Source organism: Mus caroli, chromosome 2, assembly GCF_900094665.2.
Source record: "Mus caroli chromosome 2, CAROLI_EIJ_v1.1, whole genome shotgun sequence".
Classification (NCBI taxonomy): Eukaryota; Metazoa; Chordata; class Mammalia; order Rodentia; family Muridae; genus Mus; species Mus caroli.
Window position 1 is genome coordinate 60,643,423 of NC_034571.1, and position 24,734 is coordinate 60,668,156.

General features: G+C 41.2%; 1 protein-coding gene across 3 annotated transcripts in view; it reads left to right on the forward strand.

Annotated features, from left to right (window-relative positions):
- Positions 1–17,595, forward strand: part of Csrnp3 (cysteine and serine rich nuclear protein 3) — a 183,713-nt gene extending 166,118 nt beyond the window's left edge. For all 3 annotated transcript variants that reach the window (XM_021155449.2, XM_021155451.2, XM_021155452.2), the window contains 2 exons: positions 5,459–5,755; positions 7,983–17,595. In XM_021155449.2, coding sequence (XP_021011108.1) covers positions 5,459–5,755; positions 7,983–9,035 — 1,350 coding nt within the window. In that variant the 3' untranslated portion in view covers positions 9,036–17,595. The remainder of the gene's footprint in view (positions 1–5,458; positions 5,756–7,982) is intronic.
- The last annotated feature ends 7,139 nt before the right edge of the window (positions 17,596–24,734 follow it).

Below are 24,734 nucleotides of genomic sequence, written 5' to 3' on the forward strand. Positions count from 1 at the left end.
CTCTCTGTCTCTCTCTCTCTCTCTCTCTGTGTGTGTGTGTGTGTGTGTGTTGCTAGTCAAATGCTCTATCACCAAGGTATATCTTCACACCTTGGTCTTTTGAAATGGGTGTTTATATGTGTCTGGGGCTAACCTCAAACTTATAATCCTCTTGCAATTACTTCCCAGATACTGAAATTACAGGTGTGCACCACCATGCCTGGCTTTTAAAAAATGACTTATTGTCAGTTAGTGTAAAAATAATGGATTTCACCATAACATTTTCATTCATGTGTATCATTGAATCTGTGTTTATGTACCCCTGACTGTGGCCCTTTCTGATGTTCTTTTCTTAAAAAATTCCCTGTTCTGCATTTGTGTCATTCATGGATAGTGTTAGATAATAGGTGATGGATGGATGGATGGATGGATGGATGGATGGATGGATGGATGGATGAATGGGCAGACTCACATACATATATAATACATACATATATACATACATACATACGGATGGATAAACAGACAGATCCTGCATATGAAAGAAGAGAAGCTATATTTGTCTTTCTTCTCCCAGTACATCTTATTTCTCCTCCTTGTCTTTTCAGTTCCTATAGGCATATATGACATCTGTATATAATAATTCACACATGATATATTTAAATATATGTACTAGTTGTAGATTTTACATATAAGAATATTTGTTTTTCTGAATCTATTTTTCTTTAACTTTAAATGATGATCTCTAGTTTTATCTGTTTTCCTACGATTGACTCAATTTTATTCTTCCTTAAAATTAAGTAATAACCATTGGAATGTGTGTCCTGTTTTATCTGGTCCTGTGTTAATGGACATTTGGCTGGTTCCCTAGCTTAGCTGTGATGTTCAGTAACCAACATGGGTTCACAAGATTAACCACTGTGGTTCCTTTAGGTTTACAGTCAGGAGTGGAATTACTGGATCATATGATAGTTCTGTGTGGGATTTGCTAAGTAGCTTTCGTGCTTATTTCCATAATGGCTGCACCAGTTTGTGTTCCTATGAGCCAAGTATAAGTGCTTTGTTTTCCAGACATCTTTATTAGAATGTCATTTGTTGTCATTTGTTTTGTTGATGATGTTCTGACCCAGGTTGAAGTGGAATATCAATGTATTCTTAATTTTAATTTTTCTATTGCTAAAAATGCTGAATGAATTTTTTATATAATTATTGACCATTTGTATGCCTTCTTTTGAAAACTGACCAGTTAATAATATGTCCATTTGTTGACTGAATTAATTGGAAGTGGTTTAATTTTTTAATGTTTTATATATTAGTGCCTGGTCATGTGTATAGGTAGCTAAGAGTTTTCTCCCATTCTGAAGGCTTTATGTAGCTTTGAACCTCCCTCCTCAACGGTGAATGTATGTTTCAAAGCACTTATTATTTATGCTGTCTGTCTTAACAGTTGTTTTGTGTTTAAAATAGCATATCCAATAACAAGTACTTTCAAATTAAGCATTCCAAAGTAAAACCATCCAATCAACAAATGAGCATATTAACTTGTCCTGGCCCTACACAAGGTACTTACAGAACCTTTAAAACTATAAGGTATAGACATAGAATCCTACATGAGAATTGGATCCTTTCACTCTACACTGGAGGGATCTCAGGGAGTCTGAGACTCATTGGTGTATAAAATATGAAGTCTCCTTGTAAAGAGCAGTGTCTGGCAATTCAGTGGTTCTCTTTTGAGGTAGGAAAAACCATCGAAAGCATTACTCATGTCATGGGAGAAAAGTCTCGTAGAGCCTGAATGTTCTCAGTAGGGAAGAAGGCCCTGGAGTACATGCAAAAGCAGAAGAGGTGATGCTGGTAGAGCCCTGGATCTTTGTACCAGATCTTGGAAGCAAGTAGATAGGTGTTGGAGGGGGAAGAAGGGAGCTTCTTGGCTTCCTCCTATATTGCTCTCAATGGGGAAAATATGTTTAAAAGCAGCATGTGTAGCAGCCCAATCATAAAGAGCCTTTACATTGTGTGGTGTAAGCTTTGACTTAAAAAAAGAAATGGGCACAGACTGCACTTAAGGGGTGTGGTAGGGAACATGTCTCAAAGGCAACCATGGCGACTGATCTCCACTGTCAGTTGGACTGGGTTCAAAGTCACCCAGGAGATACCTGTCTGAGACATTGTTTCCAGAGAGGTTTAACTAAGGATAGAAGTCCTGCTCTAAATGTAGGTGGCACTGTCTCCTGGGATTAATAGAAAGGACAGAGAGGAAGCGAGGTATCTGCTTTCCCTTTCCTGGTCTTCTCAGCAATGAAAGGCTGTCTCATATTCCTGCTCCTGTGCTCCTGTCATGGTGGACTGTGCCCTCTCAAACAGTAAGCCCGTTTTCTTTCTTTTTTTTTTAATTTTTAATATTTTTATTACATATTTTCCTCAATTACATTTCCAATGCTATCCTAAAAGTCCCCCATAGCGCCCCCCCACTTCCCTACCCACCCATTCCCATTCTTTTGGCCCTGGCATTCCCCTATATTGGGGCATATAAAGTTTGCAAGTCCAATGGGCCTCTCTTTCCAGTGATGGCCGACTAGGCCATCTTTCGATACATATGCAGCTAGAGACAAGAGCTCCGGGGTACTGGTTAGTTCATCATGTTGTTCCAACTATGGCCTTTCTCTACACAAAGAATAAACAGGCTGAGAAAGAAATTAGGGAAGCCCGTTTTCTTTTACGGTCCTTTCTATGAGTTACTACATCATAGAAATGAGAGGGAAAGCTACTGATAGAAGCCACATAGAAACCAGAAACTGGGCCAGCAATTGACCAAGCTCAACTACATTGTCCCCAGTCTTCATTAGAAATGATCCTCAATAGGGGAAAGGGGCAGGGGGAGAGGGTGGCAAACCTCATAAGATCACCTCCATGTTGTACGTGATTTGGGGGATGGGGGAAAATACAGCTCTTGAACAAGCATGGAAACAGGTTATAGCTATGTGAGAAGGAATTTTGATTCTTAGTCTTTTATTTTGAAATGAAATTATTTGTAATGGAGGAATATGAATTATACAAAATCTATAATTTATTTCTAACATTTATAGTCAGAATATACTTAATCTAAAGTCAGACCTACCAATATTTAAATGTTTTTCTTAATTGTTAGGTGCCAACTGATTATGTTCCCCTAACAACTTTACTATAGTTGTAACTGCTTGCTAAAATCTCACTTCTTATTCCTTTGTGGTAAACACTGTTTTACAACATTGCCCAGGCGGACTTCAAATTCTGCGTCTTTGTCTTTCAGCTGTTGAGTGCTGAGATTACAGGCCCATGCTCCCACCCTTGGCCTCGCTTCATCTTGCTTTAAGATTTTGTATTTCTTATGATAGCTGCTTCCTCCTCTTTTGGGGGAGAACTCTGTGACTTGTCATCGAAGCTATAGATTTTGTTGTGACGGTGTATGAAAGTGACATCATTAGAGTATAGTGTGTAGTGAAATGTAATGTCATATAAATAGCATGAGAAGAATGTACTGGAATGAACATCTCCACATACTAGAGTAAGACGCTTGCTGCAAATCACATAGACCAGCCAGGGATTAGCTAAAGAGACCTTGGTGCTACTGAGGGAAGTGATTGTCAAGAAGCTTCAGTCAGTGAGACTCTAGGATGCTAGATGGTTTTGCATTTGAATGTCTTAGAAAATCAAATCTTTATAACTGGAAACACATGGAGTGTTAGTAAGAGAGAATCAGTAGGAATGCTAACACAACCAAAGTAACTTCATGATATTGGACATCCCAGTTTAAGCAGTACATATATAAAGGATGCCAGGTTGGGCAGAAGGCCCAGTTGGAAAGTTCTTGTGTGTAAGGACTTGAGTTTAAATCCATCTCCCACAAAAAGAGCTGAGTATGACAAGTAGAGACAGGGGAATTTGAGACAGACAAATCCTGGGGTTGTGTTAATCAGTCAGTATGACTGAACAGGAAGCTCCAGGTTCAGAGAGCGACCCCCCCAACAAACTAGGACAAAGAATGGTAGACTAAGATAACCCAGCATCAACCCCCCCACACACACACGTGTACATACATGCATATCTACACATGTACATGTCCTCATATGTACACTTCCATGCAAATGCCAAGGGGAAAATATAGAATAGATTATACTAAGAAACAATGTCCAATAATAAGTATTTTCTGAGATGACAGGCTCAAGTTCTGAAATAGTCACAAAACATAACTAAGTAGCTTTAGAAAATATACCACAGGGCCTTGTCGCATTATATCTTAGTATGCACTCATCCCTGGCTCTTTCTTTTGTGGAAATTTCCCTACATGAAGGTAAAAGTCTAATTTTAATTTTTCTCTGCAGGACACTCAGAGTTGGACAATGTAAATAAGTAAATATTTCTATCTAAATATGGACTCTTTCCTACAAAGATGAAAGGATATCTGATCTCTAGAGTTCTTTCACTACTTAATGGATGATTGTCAAGTTCACCAAGCACAGTAATAGCCATAATTAATGAAATTTAGAGGGTAATAAATTAAATAATTAAACTACCTTCTATATTTAGAACATCCTTGATTTACTTCTTATGAAGTGTTTGCTTTTATTACAAAGCTGCTCCTCACAAAAATATTTTGCTCATGTTCAGGGAAAACTCTTTCAAGATGTTTTGTATGAAGGAAACAATAGGTATTTTTATAGTTATAACAAGTGAAATCTACATTTAGGGCTTACTGATGGATGAGATTAATATGGAAAGGAAATATATGTAGGCCCAGCCATCACGAGTAGGCAAGGAGCAAGTGTCCCCATGAGCTGTTACACAGAAAGCAAGCCTTTGCACTGAGGTCTGCATGCACTCCTTTGAGAATACAGTTTGTCTCAGCCGTGGGTTGATGAGTCCTTGCCAGCATTAATCTATGTCCTTGTCTCACTGAGAGCATGCTGACCTGACCAATTACTTCTATCATGCCCTCCTCCTTGGATTGTTCCCGGTAAGAACTGTGCTTACGATCCCAGCAGCACAGTTCGGCTTTATGTCCCGTAGGTGTGCTTTTCAGGGTCCTGAAAGACACACATATTATTTCAAGGACAGGATGTTTGCTGAGTAAGGTGGTCATGGCTCCCACTGAGATTCAGTCACCTCTGATCCAGGGCACATTTCCTCTGACATCAGAGATGTCACTGTGAGCTGAGTGTAACGACAGCTTTTGGGTGTCTGTAACCTCTGCTCTGGTTATACTATGGGTCGCCCCAGCTGTATCTGTAGTCACTGACGTTGAGAGGTTAAAGGTTGCTTTTAAGCATCGTCTGTGGCCAGAGCATTTAAAAAGCCATCTACATCGACACCATCGTTTCTCCTTCTTCTGACTTCCACGGCCCCGGGGACTCATGTGTGACAGCTCATCCTCAGCAACACTGAAGTGGGGATTTTGGACTCTGCCCAAATGACATCCCTGTTTGCTTCCTTGTGTTCCTAGATGACTAAGAATGGCACTGTAGAGTCTGAGGAAGCTAGCACCCTGACCGTGGATGACATTTCCGATGACGATATTGATCTAGACAACACAGAAGTGGATGAATACTTCTTCCTACAACCCCTGCCCACAAAAAAGCGGAGAGCTCTGCTGCGAGCCTCGGGGGTGAAGAAGATCGACGTTGAAGAGAAGCACGAACTGCGGGCCATCCGCCTTTCTCGGGAGGACTGTGGCTGTGACTGCAGAGTGTTCTGTGATCCAGAAACCTGTACCTGCAGCCTGGCAGGCATTAAATGTCAGGTAAGGATAGGGAGCTTGGGCATCTGAAAAAAGACTGTTGCATGCCACCCCAGAAAGAAGCAGTCATGTTGTGTATAATAAGATTTTTTTTTTTTTTTTTACCTGAAGAAAAAAAGTACTGGCAAGGAAAGATACATAATTCAAGGGGAAAGAAATGCCCCAATTCAAAGGCATTCATAAAATGCTTATACTGTGAATACTGTGAATGGCAATTCAAACTGCAGCTGAGTTTATTGAAGGTGTTTCCTCCCAGATTGGGTCATTACACCAGTTTATTTTAGCTTTTTTACACGCAGTCTTGGAGAGGACACTGTATGCTCCATTTCGGTTCATATTTTCTGGTTCATCCATGGGGTGTAAGTAACAATTCATCACCAGTGGTATAGACTTGCTGGAGAAGTCCCTAGCCAGACAGATCTTTAAAAAAAGCAAGTTGTGGAGCTGGAGAGATGGCTCAGTGGTTAAGAGCACTTGACTGCTCTTCCAGAGGTCCTGAGTTCCACTCCCAGCAACCACATGGTAGCTCACAACCATTTGTAATGGGATCTGATGCCCTCTTCTGGTGTATGTCCAAAGACAGCTATAGTGTACTCAGACACATAAAATAAATAAATCTTTAAAAATAAAATAAAAACCAATAAAGCAAGTTGTACTCCTACCTTGTCTGAAGTAGGCATGTCAGGTAAACACTTTGGGCTCTGTCATTTCTACAGTGAGCAGGTTGAGATGCTGTCAGACAGACAGCAGAATCTAACTTGACGGGTATCTGTAAACAAGGTTTTCCAGGGGCACAGGCACTTTGCCTATCTGTTGCCTGTGATGGGCTTCACAGTCCTGAGATGACATGGTTGCAGACTCCCAAATGTTCTCCTACCCTTTCAATGAAACATAAAATGTACTTACAATTTGCAGCACTTACTTGGGGCTGCTATAGTTTCCTTAACAAGAAAGGGGCATCTGTCTGATGGTGGCAACAAGATTGGCTTGAGGAGAATGAAGCAGCAGCAAGGAGAAACCTTTTTTTACAATTTGAGAATAGCCTCATAAATGGCAGGAAGCCTGTCTCATTTCTCAGAAGCTGAATTTTAAGTTTATATGAAAAATAGTGGGAATAGCCTTCCCCGCCTCACCGGGATGGCTATGCTTTTAAGACTACGACTTTAAAATGAATTAAAGAGAAAAGCAATAGTTTATCAATTCTTCGACAAGGTGACTTTCTGGTCCTATCCATCTGAAATTTAGGGGAGCCTTGTGAATGGTTACCTGCTCTTACTTTATGCAGAAATAGTTTTATTCATTTAAAAGGAGAAATTCGCTTAATTCGCTTCAAAAGAGAAAGGCCCCTGAAAGCCAAGGGCAGTTCCCTTCCGAGCAACTGATGAGAGCATTTTCCCACTCCATTCACTCTCTCCTTTCTTTTCTGTTTTGAGTCTGGTGCCTCATGGACATAATGGGCAAATACTCTACCCCCACTGAGCTAACGTTTTTTTAAACATATTATTTTGGAAAAGGGTTTTACTAAGTTGTCTGGGCTGGTCTTCAGCTTGCAGGTCTCCTGGTTCCCTGAAGTTACATTCTTTGGCACAGGAGAGGTCCATTTGGAATGGGCTTCTCTTCTCCGGAGGGAGTAAGAGCAAACAACCTGCATCCACATATCAAGGGTCCTCTGAGAAGACACAGCGTCGAGACAATAGCAGTATGGCGCTGGGTGACCCTAAGTAGTGTCACCCCAGACATCCTGAGCAGTGACAGTCATCTGATAAAAGGGAAGAACTGAGGAGCATGTGATGATGTCATAGAAGTTAGACTATGGGTCAGGGGGTGGGGGGGGGACAGTCTGCCTGTGACTTAGAAGCAGGTGAGTGAGTTGGAATGAACCAGATGAACCAGAAGGGAACCCAGGTTGCAAGATGGGAACAAAATCAAATGCAAACAGAGAAGGGAAGTAGAGAGTGGAGAAATTCGAAAGCCCTAGGGGTTCAATCAAATTTAAAATCTCAATTATCCTCCAGCCACCACTGTTTTGAACATAAATTTAGAAACCTTTCACTGCCACAACTTAAGTCTTCACTTCCCCGGCTCCTTTTACTTGCAGTGTATTTGCCGTTTGCCGAGACCAGAGTAAAACCTGAGTGCGTGACTTCATTCAGAGGAGTTGTTACAAAGTCCTTGACTGTATTTGCTCTGTAATAGTTCCTTGCTGCTAATCTGTGTTCTTCCTTCCAAGGTGGATCGTATGTCTTTCCCATGTGGCTGCACTAAAGAAGGCTGTAGTAACACAGCAGGTAGAATTGAATTCAATCCTATCCGTGTCCGGACTCATTTTTTGCACACAATAATGAAACTTGAACTGGAGAAGAACCGAGAGCAACAAACCCCCACGCTGAACGGCTGCCACGGGGAGATAAGCACCCATGGTCCTTCCATGGGCCCTGTCGCTCACTCTGTAGAATATTCTATCGCAGACAATTTCGAGATTGAAACCGAACCCCAGGCTGCTGTGCTGCACCTGCAGGAGGAACTGGACTGCCAAGGAGATGAGGAGGAAGAGGAGGAGGACGGAAGCAGTTTCTGCAGTGGAGCCACTGACTCTAGCACCCAAAGCCTGGCTCCCAGTGAATCGGATGAGGAAGAGGAGGAGGAGGAGGAGGAAGAAGAGGAGGAGGAGGAAGATGACGATGATGACAAGGGAGATGGCTTTGTAGAAGGGCTCGGAGCCCATACAGAAGTCGTCCCCCTTCCGTCTGTCCTTTGTTACTCTGATGGCACCGCAGTTCATGAAAGCCACACAAAAAATGCTTCATTTTACGCTAGCTCTTCAACTCTCTACTACCAAATAGATAGTCACATCCCAGGAACTCCTAGCCAGCTCTCTGACAACTACTCTGAAAGAGATACTGTCAAAAACGGTGCCCTTTCGCTGGTGCCTTACGCCATGACCCCAGAGAGGTTTGTTGACTACGCCAGGCAAGCAGAAGAGGCCTATGGAGCCTCTCACTACCCAGCTGCCAATCCGTCTGTCATCGTTTGCTGCCCCACCTCTGAAAACGATAGTGGGGTGCCCTGTAGCCCCTTGTATCCTGAACACAGGTCCAATCTTCCCCAAGTGGAGTTTCACTCATACTTGAAAGGCCCTACCCAGGAAGGGTTTGTCTCCACATTGAATGGCGACAGCCACATTTCAGAGCATCCTGCAGAAAATCCTTTGAGCCTTGCAGAAAAGAGCAGATTGCATGAAGACTGCATTCAGTCTCCCGTGGTGGAAACGGTCCCCGTTTAGTTGCTTAAATTATTCTATTACAGGACCAAATCTTCTATTTAAGGCACTGTATTGCCTTTGCTGGGCTCATCGTTGTTTAAACCTGAAGGCCAAGAATTATGTGGACTATGATTAATCTTCCAGACAGTATTTCCTTCCTTCCTTTCTAGCTTCCCAACTGTGGCGTGGCACAAATACAGTCGCTATGGGGATTTTAAACGATTTTGAACTGTTTTGATAGAAAAATGCTAAATTTAAAAAAAAAATGCATATCTCACAGTTGCCTACCTGTCAAACTGTGTGAAACCTGCCAAGCTATGCAGATCATAGCTCCAAGTTTTAGATTATCGGGCCTGTGCAAAATTGTTAACTAAGACTAGAAAACAAGCAGATTTAGAGTCCTAATTTTTCGATATATCTGAAGATGATGGTGACTTTTTAATGTAAAAGTAATTATTGTAAGAAAAAAAAGATTGAATCGTTTTCTTGTGTATTTTATTTATGGTAGTTTAGAAGTCATGCTTTGAAGAAAATGAACAGCATGTTCATTGAAGCTGAAGACGTGTTAGCTAGCACCACAGAGCATGCCCAGACAATTGCATCTGGAATCCACCCACATTTTTACGATCATGACTGAGCAGATTTGCAAATACTTTCTTAAGGATGAAATAGGCCTATTTTTGCTATTTGGGACAAATGAGTCTATATGTGCAGGTCCTTATGCAGTTTTCTCTCACGTTAAGAGTTAGGACAATCCTCTGGCGAGGGTCTAGTCCTCCGCTCTCCCTCAGCTGAGATAGACGGAATTGCCTTTCCTTTGTTAAACAGTGTCATCTTGTTTATTAGCTTGGACAGCACCTTTAAACTCAACTCCCTCCTTCAGAATGCACTTTAGTGCCCCTTCACGGTACCTCGTGTGGGATGGGGTCTCAGAAGGCTTTGAAATAATTTTTTTTTTAATTATTAAAAAGTAACTAAGGTTTATACAATAGAGAGAGGATTCTTCCAATGGCATGAGGGAGAATGACTTGTTTCTTGTTTTCCTTCACCGCTACTAGGACCTAACTCAATCCTTACAGCAAGAAGTCTGGGGGTGGGGGGTGGGGAGGGCAGAGCCTCAGCACCCCGTCTACACCTCGATCACCCCCGTCTCTACAAAAGCAAAAATGTGTAATGAGATTTCCACTTAATGGCTAGCTGATTCAAGGCAGGTCGGGGCTCACTGACTCGTTAGGCTTCGTTTTCTGGAGCTTTTTTTTTTTTTAAATATGTCTTGCCTGGGGTAGTCAGCAGCACAGCCCAGAATGCATTGCGAAGGCAGCCACCTCAACCTTCTCTTCCTTAGTAAAGAGAATGGATAGAAAGGAGACACGTCCCCGCCTGCCTGCTTCGAGCCTCACCTCGGAGGACTTGGAGCAACTTCTTTCCCATCAGCTTAAGCAGCCATAGAACGAGTGTTACGGTTTCCCCCGATGCAGTTATTCTGCTCAATCTGTTTTCCAGTTTTGACATTGTATTGTGACATCATTTCTCATACCTTTTGGCTATTTAAAACGTAGACACGTAGTAATGGCGTCTTCTAAGTTTTTTATGCCTCCTTGATGTGGGCATTTGAATAACTTTCAGATTTCAGTTCCTTACAGAATACTATTTGATCTGACCAGGCTTGAATGTGCTTCAGAGTCCTCTGGTGAGAAGCCGCTACTTAAACTCCATGTGGGGAAAGTACGTTCGCTTGTGGAGTTGTTTCTTCTCTAAGCCACCTCAAGACTAAATCAACACTAATTTTTACTACCATTAAAAGGACTTTGGGTTTGTCATGCTATTGAAAGCAGTAATGGGGGCTGACTACTCCTTTTGGTTGACCGGTGGGGCTAATCTGGTGGGAATTTACTCAGACTGTGGTAATATGTCCAGAGTTCTCTGCAGCGTTGCCATCAGTAGCGTTTGATTTCCAGTTAGGCTGCCTCCTGCCCACACAATCTAAAGGGCAGGCGCTCAGAGAAGAAATGACAAAAAGCTAGTGTTCCTTCGTTCAAGTTGATGAAAGAATTCTGTGTTCCATATTTGCTGAGCCATTCCAACCTCTGGAAGTATCTCCTGGTGAGACACTCGCAGGCTATTCTTGGAACAGAGTGTGGGGCGGCCCAGGGTGATCCTGACTAGGGTAGAGTTGATTTGGTGAATGACAGTCCACTTCCTGGATCCTCAGAGATGTTTCTTTCGGTCCAGCTTTATTTTCACAAAGTTTGGAGCATTTTGGTATCTCATCTGGTTTCCCTTTTGTAGTCCTCGCTTTTCAGAAACAGAGCTTTCTTTCTTCCTTTCTCTATTCAAGTGAGATAAAAAGTTTCACTCTGCTAAAGATAATTACCTTTCTAAGCATGAAAGCCGACATGCCAAGTTTTCACACCCCTAAGTAGACATCCCTCATGAATCAGAATCGCTACAGGCCATCTATTTTAGCAACAATAGCAAATCAAACCCTACTTGCCTTATCTTTATTAGACACACACAAACACAGAATACACATACAACATCCTCTAGAGAGGGGCAGATTGTGGGCAGTAGGTAGTAATGAATACTGGATAGTTAGTTCCTAAAGTACAATCAGGTTCTGCTTTGCCTAAAACCATAAAGAGAAGAGAATTTTGAGAGCAATTGGTTGAAAGTATTCAGTTAAAGTTACAAATAATATTAATGAGGAATTATTTCATTGTGACTTCCTTTCCCAGAAGGAACAGAACAGAGAGCGCAATGGTTATTCTGGCTTGTTCTTTCTGCTAATAGGCCTAGTCAATAGAGCAACCCAAGTGCCAGGCAAGTTCCAGGCAAGTGCCTCAGTCATGATTGCTTTTCGAGGGGAGAGGAGCACTTATACCAGGTTGAGACACTTTAAATCTTTGTACCAAGGGACAATGATTTGACCTGCAGCTGTTGTGTTACTTCTGTTAGTATATCTAACCAAATTAGAGTCTCTCTTTGCACACAGTTCCCAAGTCAAGCACTATCAACTGCAAGGCCCAGTGTTCCAGACCTAACCTAAATAGTTTAAAGATTTGATTACCAGCTATACTAGCCAAGTATAGCTGGCCAGTCATGTGGCCTGAGCAGCCTCACTCCCCTTTAAATTTTTTTTTTTAATTTTTCATTGGTAGAAAGAAATAAAGAATATTTTAAGTCCCTCCCCTGATCTATTGATCATCCAATATTGAAATGTGTGTAAAATCCAATTGTCTCTTTTCTTTTGGTAGATTGAATAATGGACTATTTGAAAGCCAGTCTGGTGATAGAATTATGTTTTTCTGCCCATGTCATGCCAACCACATGTAAAATATCTAACATTTGCTCAAGGGAGGAAATCCTGATAATCACATGGCCCAGCAGGACCACCTTCTTCTGCTCACTCCTACAAAGCAGTGCCAGTTATAGCAACTTGACACAATTCTCAAGGATGCTGAGGTTGTATCCATTATATTCTAAGCAAAATTATGACTTAGATTTTATTAGACAAGATTACCATGATTTATTTTTGTAATAGATACCTCAATTTTTTTTTATTGCTGCCTTGTACAAGTTCTTAATGACTTGGCATTGATATTCAGAATGTGTTAGCTATGCACTTTTTCTTTTCACCAATATTTATTGATTACCACCTATGTTATAACAGCTGACCTGGTAGCAAAAAGAGCAGGGGACTCCCATATTTGTAAGGGTGGGGACAAGGAATGGTGACATGAGATGATCCTGGAATCCTCCATGTCCTGTTGGAAGCACTGTCACCCATTCTTCTTATGCTGTACAACCTGCATCTAAATGGTGCTGATTTCCCTACATTGATTGAACTTACTACATCCCCCTGAAGCTTAGGAAATACGTTTGGATTCAGGGAAAAGATGTTCAGAAAAATTGCTTATTGGATGCAGCACTATCTAGGAAAATGTCGAATGTATGCCAGTAAAACTTCCACCAGTTTTGGGAGGAGAGTTAATTAATTCAGAACCCAAAGAACTTCAGAAGCAGAGAGGGACATGACCCTCTTACTCATTTTATAAAACAGCTAGTAAGATGGCAAAACCCTGTGCACAAAGGCACTGACTGAAAGAAAACAGAAAATGAGGGAGGTTATTGGTGACCCCTTTCTTTAGCTGTAGTAACAATCCAGTGACAGTTTACAGTCATTCTAGTTGACATATGAAATGCCAAGTGTAAATGGAAAGCACCTCTATGCTTGCAAGGTCAAAGTGACTCTAATTTGAAATTGTAACTATTGTATTGTTCCCATGACCAACACCTGAAGTGCAAGTCTTGTGTACGTTTGCTACCAATACGAACTTGAAGTTTCTTATTACATCATTTTCCAAGAATTACGAGCGTGTGGCAGAGTCATTTAGATGTTACAGCTTTGTGCCCACAGTTCTGCTCATCGGACATTTTCTGTAGCATGGCTGTGTGTTACTAAACAGCACAGCATCTTCCTCTTTCGTTGCTCATCAGAAACAAAAACCTAGAAGCTGAGTACTTCCTGGGTTTTCTCTAGTGGTCAGTAGTAGCATTAGTCTTCACTGTATGCTGTCTTGCCTGCCTTGGTTATTTCCATTCTGCCAGCTAAATCAGAAGAAGGGGAGTTGGGAGAGGAGGAACAAACTTCAGAGCCTAAACCATATACCTTTTCAGTTCATTGACTGTGGGTAGAGTTTTCTTTTAATGGCCTTAATAGAGCAGCTGGAAGTTCAGTACATGCAGATAGTTCTTACACATGGGAAAAGAAATCACTCCAAAGATTTATGACCTGTGGGTTACTGTTTTCCTTTCTTGCAATTAGCTTTTCACTAGACAGGACCACTGCTTTGTATCTGACCCTTCATGCTTGCTTACATTTCAAGAAAAGACATTTCTATTGTTATTTGATTTCATCTTTCACAAAAGCAACCAACCTTATAAAGAGGGATGATCGATGTTGTTCTAGACAGCATTTGTCCAAGGCAGCTTTGCTGTGATTCCTCCATCTATCTCATTAGCATACTGATAGTAAAGTCAGTTCAAATTAGAAACTTTGCCACATGTGCAAGGCCATCTAAGCATCTTTAAGGATAATGTATATTGATTAGAAAGGGCTATAAGGTGAGAAATGGAATAGAAATCAGCCTTGCTTTTGTCAAAACTGATTTAGATGGCTTTCCTGATTTTTAGTTGTAACTTTAAAATATGTCCATAGTTAAATGTCTTGTTTCTTCTTTTTAACTCTTTTCCAATATTTTTTATCTGGCTTAGAATAAACCTAAAAATTATTTATGGAGTACTTGGAATAAAACTGAACTTTAGGAAGTCTCTTTACAATGTATCTAGAAAATTCTATCCGGACTATGATTGCTCACGCTCCTCTCATGTGCCCTGGGGTAGATTGTTATTTCTGTGTCATAGAAATATCAAAAGGCAATTTGTAGCACATTTTATCCAATATTGCTTTGTCCTCTTTTCCTGTTGGTCATCAATCTTTCTCTCTTTTCTTAAAAATACCATCCATATTAAAAACTAATTTGAAGAACTGTGTGAATTATAGACGTTTATTTAATTATGAAGAAAACAAAGTGCTCAGTTTTAAATCTAAATTCCCCTAAAGAGGGAAAAAATAGCTAAAGTTAGGGTATAAATTGTTACCCATTTAAAAATTAAGTATTTATACTTGAAGGATGTAATGTTACCTAAATGATATCTGGACTTGATAGATTTTTAAATTTTAATAGCTACAAATGTCATTTTTAAATTATAACTAATCACAGTCCACAGCTAGGCTATGTCATGTCCAACAGGTGACTTGGAACAGCTTAATCTCCTTAAAGCTATTCACAGAGACCAACCAAGCATGAATAATGGAAGGCTTGAGATTTCTCTGTATTCTTCAGATTGTATAGGCCCGAGCCTAAGAGAGATCTCCAGAGGTCGCACGGCTCGTTCATCTACCTCTGGGGAGGACTGTCAGTCAGGCATATCCAACAACACAGATACCCATTTATTCTCGACTCCTCTAGGGAAGATGGTTTCCTTGGCAACAGAATCCAGCTCTTTCAGGTTTTCTCACAATAAGAACATATCTTGGCCTGTGTTTGTGGAAGAGGCACCTGGCAACAGTCGTGGTGATTTGGACAATTGTGCTGGAAGACTGTAGAGGTTGGGTACCCCTTCATTTGCTGATTACTGCATAAGGCAATTCTCTAAATGTCTTAAGAAAGCAAATCTGAAAAGAGAATGTAGGTACTTGGATACTTCGTAATGTAACCTGCTTTGGGAAAATAAAGGCACTAGGCAGTTTTTATTCATTTATATTAACTTTTTAAAATTACTGTCATGTTAGGGGGATGATTATTTTATATCCCAGTCACTAATGTCAGGACTAGAGTCAAGTGACTTGACTTTTTTTCCTCGAGACAGGGTTTCTCTGTGTAGCCCTGGCTGTCCTGGAACTCACTTTGTAGACCAGGCTGGCCTCGAACTCAGAAACCCTTCAATTCTCTGAGAAGTTACAATTTTAAAACAAAAAGGCTGGTTTTTTTTCTATGTGCTTACTTGTGAGCAAGTACCTTCTTGGTAACCTTCTTTTAGTGTAAGTAACAAATGAGAATCTAGACTTCTCCTCCTGGAAATGTGATTGAAGAATCTAATAGGGAGTAAAATGACTCCAAAGAATCACTGGGCCACCATTTGGTCCTAGCCTGTGTATGAGGTTGTTGTGTAAACAATAACTGCTTACATTCTCAAAGATCAGTGATTTTTTTTTTTGTTTTAGGTGATTTAAAATGTGTCATCTTGACAAGGCCTGAAAACTAAAAGAGTTCTAGAAAGGGGTGATGTTTGTTTTCTTTTTTTCCCTTGGTGAAATCACTTGACCGGGATACTTCCTGCAAGCTTTCAGAGCATTTTCTGTTTGCTGCAACTCTGACACAGCAAGAACAGGAGCTAAGGACCACCCTGGGAGTCAGCGTTTCCTCTCTCCATGGCTCTTGCCCAATCTCAATAATGGCTGCTTTTCCCCACCTGGGTGCTTGAGTGACATGACAGCCACATGAACGTACTTTGTCCTCATGAGTAACACTACATGGAAGTGACCCAGTGACACTTTCAGTTAAAAAAGAAAAAAAGAAAAAAGAAAAAAAAAAAAAAAGAAAACGTTTCTCTAGAATGCTAATGTAATGAATGGTGAATCAAATTTGGCTTATGTTTGAATTGACTCTAGGCACCTCAACAGAAAGAAGTCTGAGGCATAGTTTGTGAAACATGTTTCAAATGTGTTTGATGATGTATAATAAATGCTAGACAATACAGTGCAGACATAGTAAAAGAAGACCCCGAACCTGTAGATTACAACTCGGTTCCTAAGAATTCAGCCTTTGTTGCGTCTTTGTAATGTTCCTCTGCCTTCTCCTTAGTTTATTGCATTTTGGTGTAATCACCCCTTAAGATAGAGCTATGAATACAGTATGTACTGGTTCTTGCCTCTTCGTGCAGAAAAGGCATTTTGTTCTTTCCGTGTGTTTCCCTCAGTGTCTGTCACAGGGTATATAAATTTGATAGGGAAGGCCATTTGGCATTGGTCAACAAAACACTTGGCACATTTCAATTCCATACATTCCATTGGTTGCATAGGTAAATGTCACCCTTTGCAGTGTCTTTGTCTCAATCACAGTCTTAGACATCAACCGCGCCTCCACCTGCAAGCTGCCATAGGAACTTGGTACGTTTGAAAACCCTTGTAAGATGCAGTGAGCTGGTAGATCATGTGATCCTGAGGACTCATTCATCCTTCTCTGTGGAAGCACTCATGCATTAGGAATGCTCCCTTAAACAAGGGCAGTCTTCTGAGGCAATTGTTTTAGGTGTTTGCATTTTGGCCTGTTGGAAGCTGGCGGGGGTAGTGGGAATTGCATCACCAAAAACTCAGAAAAGCCACAGTATGGTAAAGTACACTTTAACATTGATTGATTTGTATCTTTCAACTGATTTATATTGTTACTTTTACCCGATAGGTTTTCGATTGATATTTCATTACTGTTATGTGCACTCTGATGACTTGTCAAATTGAAAGGGAAGAAAATCAAACCACAATCCATACACTCATTTTTATACCATGATGTCATGTTGTATGTCACAGTTTGCTAGCCTGCTTTCTCTTGTGTACAAGTTATGACATCAAAGATGCCAAAGGGGATATGAAATAAGCTACAATGATATTCCACAGAATTTAACCTGGACCTTATGTTGTAATTATTTATACATTCATATTAGCTGTAGTCTTCTGTATTTATATTTTCAGTATTTATTATGAATGACATGGAGATTCCTGTATTTATTGTGGCTTTCTGTTGCAGTGTGTGTATGTATGTATGTGTGTGTGTATATATATATATATATATATATATATATATACATACATATATATACATATATACATCACAAATAAGCATTTTAAGTCTGATCTTTAAGTTTATTAGTGGCACTTGTATTGTGCTGTACTTTTTATTATATATTGTACAATAGCTTGTCCATTTGTTTGCAACAGAGTAAAACTGGTTTCTAAGTTGTAGCTGTTATTGCGTTTTTATTGTTATTTGTGTAAGACCGATGTTCTTGTGTCCTGAGCTTTGATGTCTTCTGCCTTCCTTCACACTCTAAGGCCTTCTAGAAAACCTCCTTCAGGCACTGGGCAGATAGCTCCATTGGTAAAATACATGTCCTACAGGCAAAAGGATCTGAGTTTGGTCCCCAGAACCCACACAAAAAGAAGCAGGAGTGGTCCATGCACGGGTAGTTTTCAACCCTGCCAAAGCAGAGACAAGCAGAGTTCTGGGGCTCACTGTCAGCCAAGCTAACATTCCAGAGATCATCTCATTTAAACAATGCGTAGATGTAAACAAGGGAATGGTTCCTGAAGAACAACAATGAAGGCTCTCTTCTGGCACACACACACACATGCCCATGCACACGTACACACATGCACACATGTGCATACACATGTGTGCACCCACCTCCCTCCAGTGTCACAGACAGAGTTCTTAAAAAGCTGTATGAGAAGGCAATTTCTACAAAGTGGCTCATTACATTATCATTTCAAAGATGTGTTAACTTTATTATAATTGCCCCCAGAGTGTAGATGCTTACAGCACTTTGCTTTTTCGGCTTCTCAACCCATTCGTCAAGTAATGATGTGTAAACAGGAAGACCAAAGGGAACTCATTGTAGATGAAATTTTGGAGGGTGTTTTTAGGAAAAACAAAACAACAACAACAACAACAAAAAAGAACAGAATGCACTGTCTTGTAACTAAAGGGTGTCTTTTAATTTCATCATGTAATCTTTTTTAATTTTTATTTTTTAAAGTTGAAATGGTTGTGATATGGCGTTGAAAACATGTGCACAGCAGGTTCTTATATACGCCTATCTGGTGAAAGCTGTTGGCTCACGATAAAGCAATCTTAGGGAAACAGATCAAAGCATGGCCTTATTCCCAAACTTCTGTCAAGTTCAGGGCATTGCCTCCAGTCAGGTTTCTTAATCTGAGAACACCAGATCTATAGTTTTGAGAGTTAACTGATATGAACTTGTTTGATGATACTCTAACTCCAGTTTGTATCATGCTATTTAAATATCTTCCATTCTTCCTGACAATAAAATGAAACTGATCTTCTTTGGAATGCCTTACAAGATGTTCTAAAATCTAGATACTACTAATTCTTCTCAACTGTTTTGTTCATCAGACTGTCTGTCTGCCTCTCCTACATCCTCAACCCCCAAAATAGAGTGCTTCGATATCTCCTGTTACCCTGTATTCATGTGACCCCTTGTGTCCAGCATGACCCTCCCACAGACAGAATAATTCAAACCACTGTCTACTCATTAAACAACAAACAAACAAACAAGAAAGACCAGTCAATCTTTGGGAAGAGCATCTGTTTGTTTGTTTTGGTTTGTTTTTAAATTCTGTGTGTGTGTCTTCTGTGTGAGGTATAGGACTCTGTTAGGAGGGGATCATTTCAGATCTGACAGGTTAGCTCAGTGGCTAAACACTTGCCCCACAGTGTGAAGACCTGAATGTGGTCCCCAGAAGCCATATAGAGCCAGGTTCAGTAGCATCCATCTGCAATCCTACATGAGATGGGAGGCAAAGGTGAGAGAGTTCCCCTAGAAGCCTGCAGGCCAGCTACCTGATGTATTCAGCAGCAGAAGGAAAAAGACCCCATCTGTCTCAAGCAAGATGCAGGCAAGGGTAGACCCCAAAGGCTTTCCTTTGATCACAGGCACACACGGGAGCAATACCAGGGTGGGGAGGCAAGGATTTGAAACTGAAGTTTACTGCAAGAAATCAAAAAGGAGGAAGTTCTCCCAGAAAAAGACAGATGCCAGCTTTCAATGTGAGCCTAACAAATACCAGCCAGGTAAACATGGTGTGGTGTGTGTGTGTGTGTGTGTATTGGGAGGTGGGTGTGTTGGGGGAAAATGCTCCTTGGAGTTCTCCCTTGGTACCCTAAAATGGCCAGGCCTTTCTAGTCACATCACAACTGGTCGCTGAATGTCACACTACTGAAAGAAAGGGACTCTGGCACTCCACTGTGGAGTGAAGACAAACCTGCAACCAGCAGAAAGCTCAAGAGCGTGTGAACAGCAACCGCTGAAGCTGGGACAGAGTCTTGCTTGTTGGGAATCTTAAACTGCACCCCAGCCTTGTGTCTTGCCATGTATTCCCCAGATCTTAAATCTGAAGGAACACCTCCCCCCGCCCCCCAGGAATCTCCATTTCTCTTTTCCTAAGGGACACTTAGAAGATCAGGGCTCACATAAACTACAGCCCTTGCTACTATGGTTGTTCCTACAACCATAACTGATATCCATCCACATCTTTCATTGTTAATTACCTCTCCTGTCTTCAGCACCCACTTCCCAAAGCCCTAACGATGGCCTACAGGTGACATAGCACACACCCAGTGTGAACTGCTTTCCTGCTCCCATGCATAAGAGCAGGTCAAGTACTTCCACCCAAGTCATAACTGCCCACCTTATCTAAAATGCTTAGATCCTTCTATAAGCCACTTGGTCCTTGGGGAAAGTGTACCCTTTAAGGACTGGGCCCATTAGTCTTGCGGAACTTGCTAAATTGGAGAAGAACACAATTGCTTTTCAGTGAGTTCTGCTAAGGAAATCGCGCTTGCTTCATTTGGGGTTCTGCACAGAGTTCTTCATAAGACACATGACTGCCCCTCAGTATCTGTAGGGGAGCTCTTCCAGGATCCCCATGGATTTAAAAGCAGTATGATGCTCAAGTGTCTTACATGTAATGAAGGAGTGGTATTGCCTATACCCCACGTGCATGTTCCCATGGGTCATACAGCATCCCCAGATTACTTTTCATACGCAATACAATGTAAATATGGTGTAAATGGTAACACAATATTGCTTAAGACACAATGAACAAAACTCTAGATTTGAATCACAGAAATCATGTTTTCAAATAGTTTTCTATCCATTCTTGGTTGAATGCATGAATGGAAGGCTGGCTGCATCACCTTACCGAGGTGCATGTACTACATTTGGAGCATAAAGAGTACTTCATTCTTGCAGAGAGTTGCTGCCAAATTTGCATCTCAACTGCACTGTCAATAGGCCTGTCTACACACATAAGTTCAATAGCTTTGAAGCATGTAGTACAACTGCAGGCTCTCAGGACAATATGTTCTGTTCACACATCCTTTTCTGGGGGTTTGCTCTGTTCTGATCTGAAGCTGTGTGGGCTCCCATATCAGAAGATCAAATACAGAGTATGGCTCTGAGTCCCCACAGGCAAGAAAGACAAATTCAATACTTAGCCTACTTTTCTATTATTTAAAAACAAATCCCAAATATTTTTGATCCTTCTAGGTTTGAAAAGGCCACTGTGATCCATGGCCACTGAGTTATCTCATTAGACTTCAGGAAAACAGTAGCATCCCAGGATCTCAGGATCGACCTCTGTGCCTGAAATCTGTACAGTTGGCAACAGCTGGAGTTTTATCCTCCCTGGTGAGAGTAGGTCAAACTCACAGGCCAGGCAGCATCTCCACATCTCCCTGACACCCAATCCCTGAGCCTGCCATGGCAACACTGGGGAAGCCTAGGATCAGGGCCAGCTGCTGTCAGCTAGCCAAGAGGATCAGCCCATATCAGTGCTAGCCAAAACAGATGTGATACGAGCCACAAGGATGAACTGCATGCGCGTGTAAATTTTCTCATAGACACATTTAGAAAGGAAATCAGTGTTGGTAACATTTTATCTAAACTAATATGTATTTTGAATGTGTGATCAATATACAATAACTAGGAATGTTTCACACCCATGTTATTATTTGGGATCCAGCGTGTGTTTGATACTTAGATATATTTCAGCCTAGAGTCATCATATGTGGCTAGTGGATGCTCTATTGGATGCCACAGGCCCAGGGAGTGGTTCATCTACTACAGAGTGTGCTCCCTAGTAGAAGTTGACAGATGATGTAAATGTAATTACTCTGTATGGTCACACCCCCGTGCCCATCCACACACTAGTGTAAGCGCACACATAGGTGGTCATCACAGATGTGGAGGTCATCACAGATGTGGAGGTCAGAAAAGAACCTGAGTGAGATGCCTCTTTGCTTCTAGCAAGTGATATCCATGAACTGAAGTCAGGTTGTTGGGCTTGGTCACAAGTCCCTTTACCTGCTGAGCCATCTAGCCAGCTATGTGTCTTCCTTTGACTCTGTCATAAGACATGGTTTCACAGGCACAGGCTCGAATTTAGTCTCCGTGATGCTCTGGTAACTTGTCAAGAGTGGTTTTTTTCAAAAGATACCTACCCATACCTTACTTTTCCCATTTCTGTGGCAAAGATAATTTGGCAAAAGCAAATTATGGGAAAGAAGGATTCCCTTTAGATTAAAAACATGATATGATCCATCATGGCAGGGAAGCATGGTAGGAGTGTGAGATGCCTGGTAGCATTGTACCTGAAGCCAGGAAGCAAGGAAAAGTGAATAACATTGCTTAGTTCCTCCCCCATCTACTTTTATTCAAACCCGGGACCTCAAACTGTGGGACCGTGTTGTATGTTCAAGTTTAAGGTGGGTTTGTCTCCCGAAGTTAACCACATCTAGGAACTTCCCCCACAGACATGCCAAGAAGTTCGTTCTCATGCTGATTCCAGTTCCCATAAGTTGGCAAGCAAGGCTGAGCACCACATTGCTGCTGCAACTGGTACCACCTTGATCTCAGGGACTTTGTCATGGTCCTCCGTCTAGCATCTGCTATACTTACTCATAAATTCCTCTCCCATCACTACTACATTGAATACAACACACACTGGTTCCCAACCTTGGGGCTGGCAATATTATACTAAGTACCAGCAAAAGACCTTTCCTATTTCCTGTTCTCTGCGAAGCTGTCACCCTTCATGTTGGCTGGTCAGAGCAGTATCCCTGGATGTGGAACATGCTGTGTAGAAAATTTAAAGAGACTCCCCTAATCCTGTGCTTTCTGTGAATGGTGGGAGATATGGTATGATCCTCCCACATCACCAGAATCCCAGAGATTATACTGGTATGACGCTCCAAAATAAAAGTCTTTATCTCCTTTCTTCCAGACTGCATGCGTTTTTATTAAAACGACTACCATAATGACAACTCATTGCTCATCTGATCTGATTAACATAATACCACGAAGGATGGAATTCTATGGATTATACAGAGAATTTAGATCTCTTTTTTACCAGTTGGTATTAGAGTACAAAACTAGACAAATGTTATTCAGTCTATAGGCATGCGAACAATTCCAATCCTCTCTTCCTAATTGGAGCAGAAAGGGACCCATTTGCTTAAACAGCGACCTTGTTCACATGTCTGAAGTCGCTTAACTTGTTTTAGCAAATATACCCCATCTGGCACAGCACCAGTCCATGGGACTGACACTGAATTTGCAACACACCACTCCCATTCTTCTGGATATAGTAGTGCATGCTTGTAACCTAGCACTCAGCAGACAGACACAGGAAAATCCATGCTCAAGTTCAGCCTGGAGTCTATGATGAGACCTTGTCTTATTCAGTTCAGAAGCAGGGGTAGTAAGAAAAATAAAACCCACTCCATTCCCTTTTGCAAGTGTTTTCTACAAGTAGTTAAGTGTCGTGAAAGCTACCTGGGGAGAAAGAGAGAGAAGAGAAGGGAGAAAATAATAATAATGATAATGATAATAATAATAATAATAATAATAATAATAATAAACCCATTCTATCTGACTGAAGCCAGCATAGAGGTCAACTACATGGAGGACACGCAAGCAAACAGCAGCGAGGGGAGCTTTAGAACATGAGGAAGGAATGCCACACCTAGGCTGTGGCCAGCATAAGGAAGAGACAGCAAAGAACACAAGACTGACAGCAGACCCAACAGACCTACCATGGTGGTTGTAGAGGCTACAGTAAGAGTCCTGGGAAGGAAAAGTACCTTATCTCAGAGAGGGAAACGTTCCTGCTCTCTCTTTATCATGGCTTAAGATGATCCTGTGATTCTGAGGTCTGTTCCCTTGTCCAGGTGACTGGCCTGTCCAACTGGAGTGCTCTGTCTTCTGCCCAGGTCAGAAATGTAGTTCTCTTCATCAGAAAGAAATAGTTTCACCCAATAGCAGCGGTCACTGCTATTGTGACACAAATTGGAAAGGTAGAACCTAGGCTACTTGCAGATACTCAGCTGACTGCTCTAAGATGTCTAGCACACGTGAGAGTTGTTCCTGAGCAAGCTGAAGCTATAACATCACAAAGCCCTGCCGTGATACATCCGCATCACAGCCCAAGAAAGTTGTATTTGTGAGCTGAGACCATTTCTGAAGGATAACAAGTCAATCCTGGAAGAAATATTCCTGACATATCTCTGTGCAATTCAGCCTGTTCATCATTTGAAAGAAGGAATAAAGATGTGCTTTGTTTTGTTTTGTTTTGTTTTTAATCTAGGAAAATCCAGTGTAAGAGGGAAGAGACTGATAGACACTTTGAACTCAGGTTTGAAAAAAAAAATGAATGTGTGTATTTACTGGTATGAGGTTGACCCTTCATGATACTCAGACCCCACATGAAATAGGGAGCTGAATTCAAATTGGTGCAATTTAAAGGGGAATTCACTTACTAGAGCATGCAGTAGTGTATGTTCTGAGGAGAGGGGTAACAATAGTAAAAACCACAGGAGAAGATGCCTAGTTAAAAGAACTGACTATAGTTTTGGATAATTTAGGTACCTAAAGGCTATGGAAATATTCCCTGTGGAATTAAAGGATGAAAGCCTTGGAGGACAGACATTGCTGCAATATCAGAAGGACAATTTTAATAATTAAAAAAAACGACAAATATCCAGGAGATGCTCCAACATGTAATAAGGACACATGCTCCACTATGTTCATAGCAGCCTTATTTATAATAGCCAGGAACTGGAAAGAACCCAGATGTCCTTCAACAGAGGAATGGATACAGAAAATATGGTACATTTACAATGGAGTACTACTCAGCTATTAAAAAACAATGAATTTATGAAATTCTTAGGCAAATGGATGGAACTAGAAAATATCATCCTGAGTGAGGTAACCCAATTACAAAAGAACACACATGGTATGCACTCACTGATAAGTGGATATTAGCCCAGAAGCTCGGAATACCCAAGATACAATTCACAAACC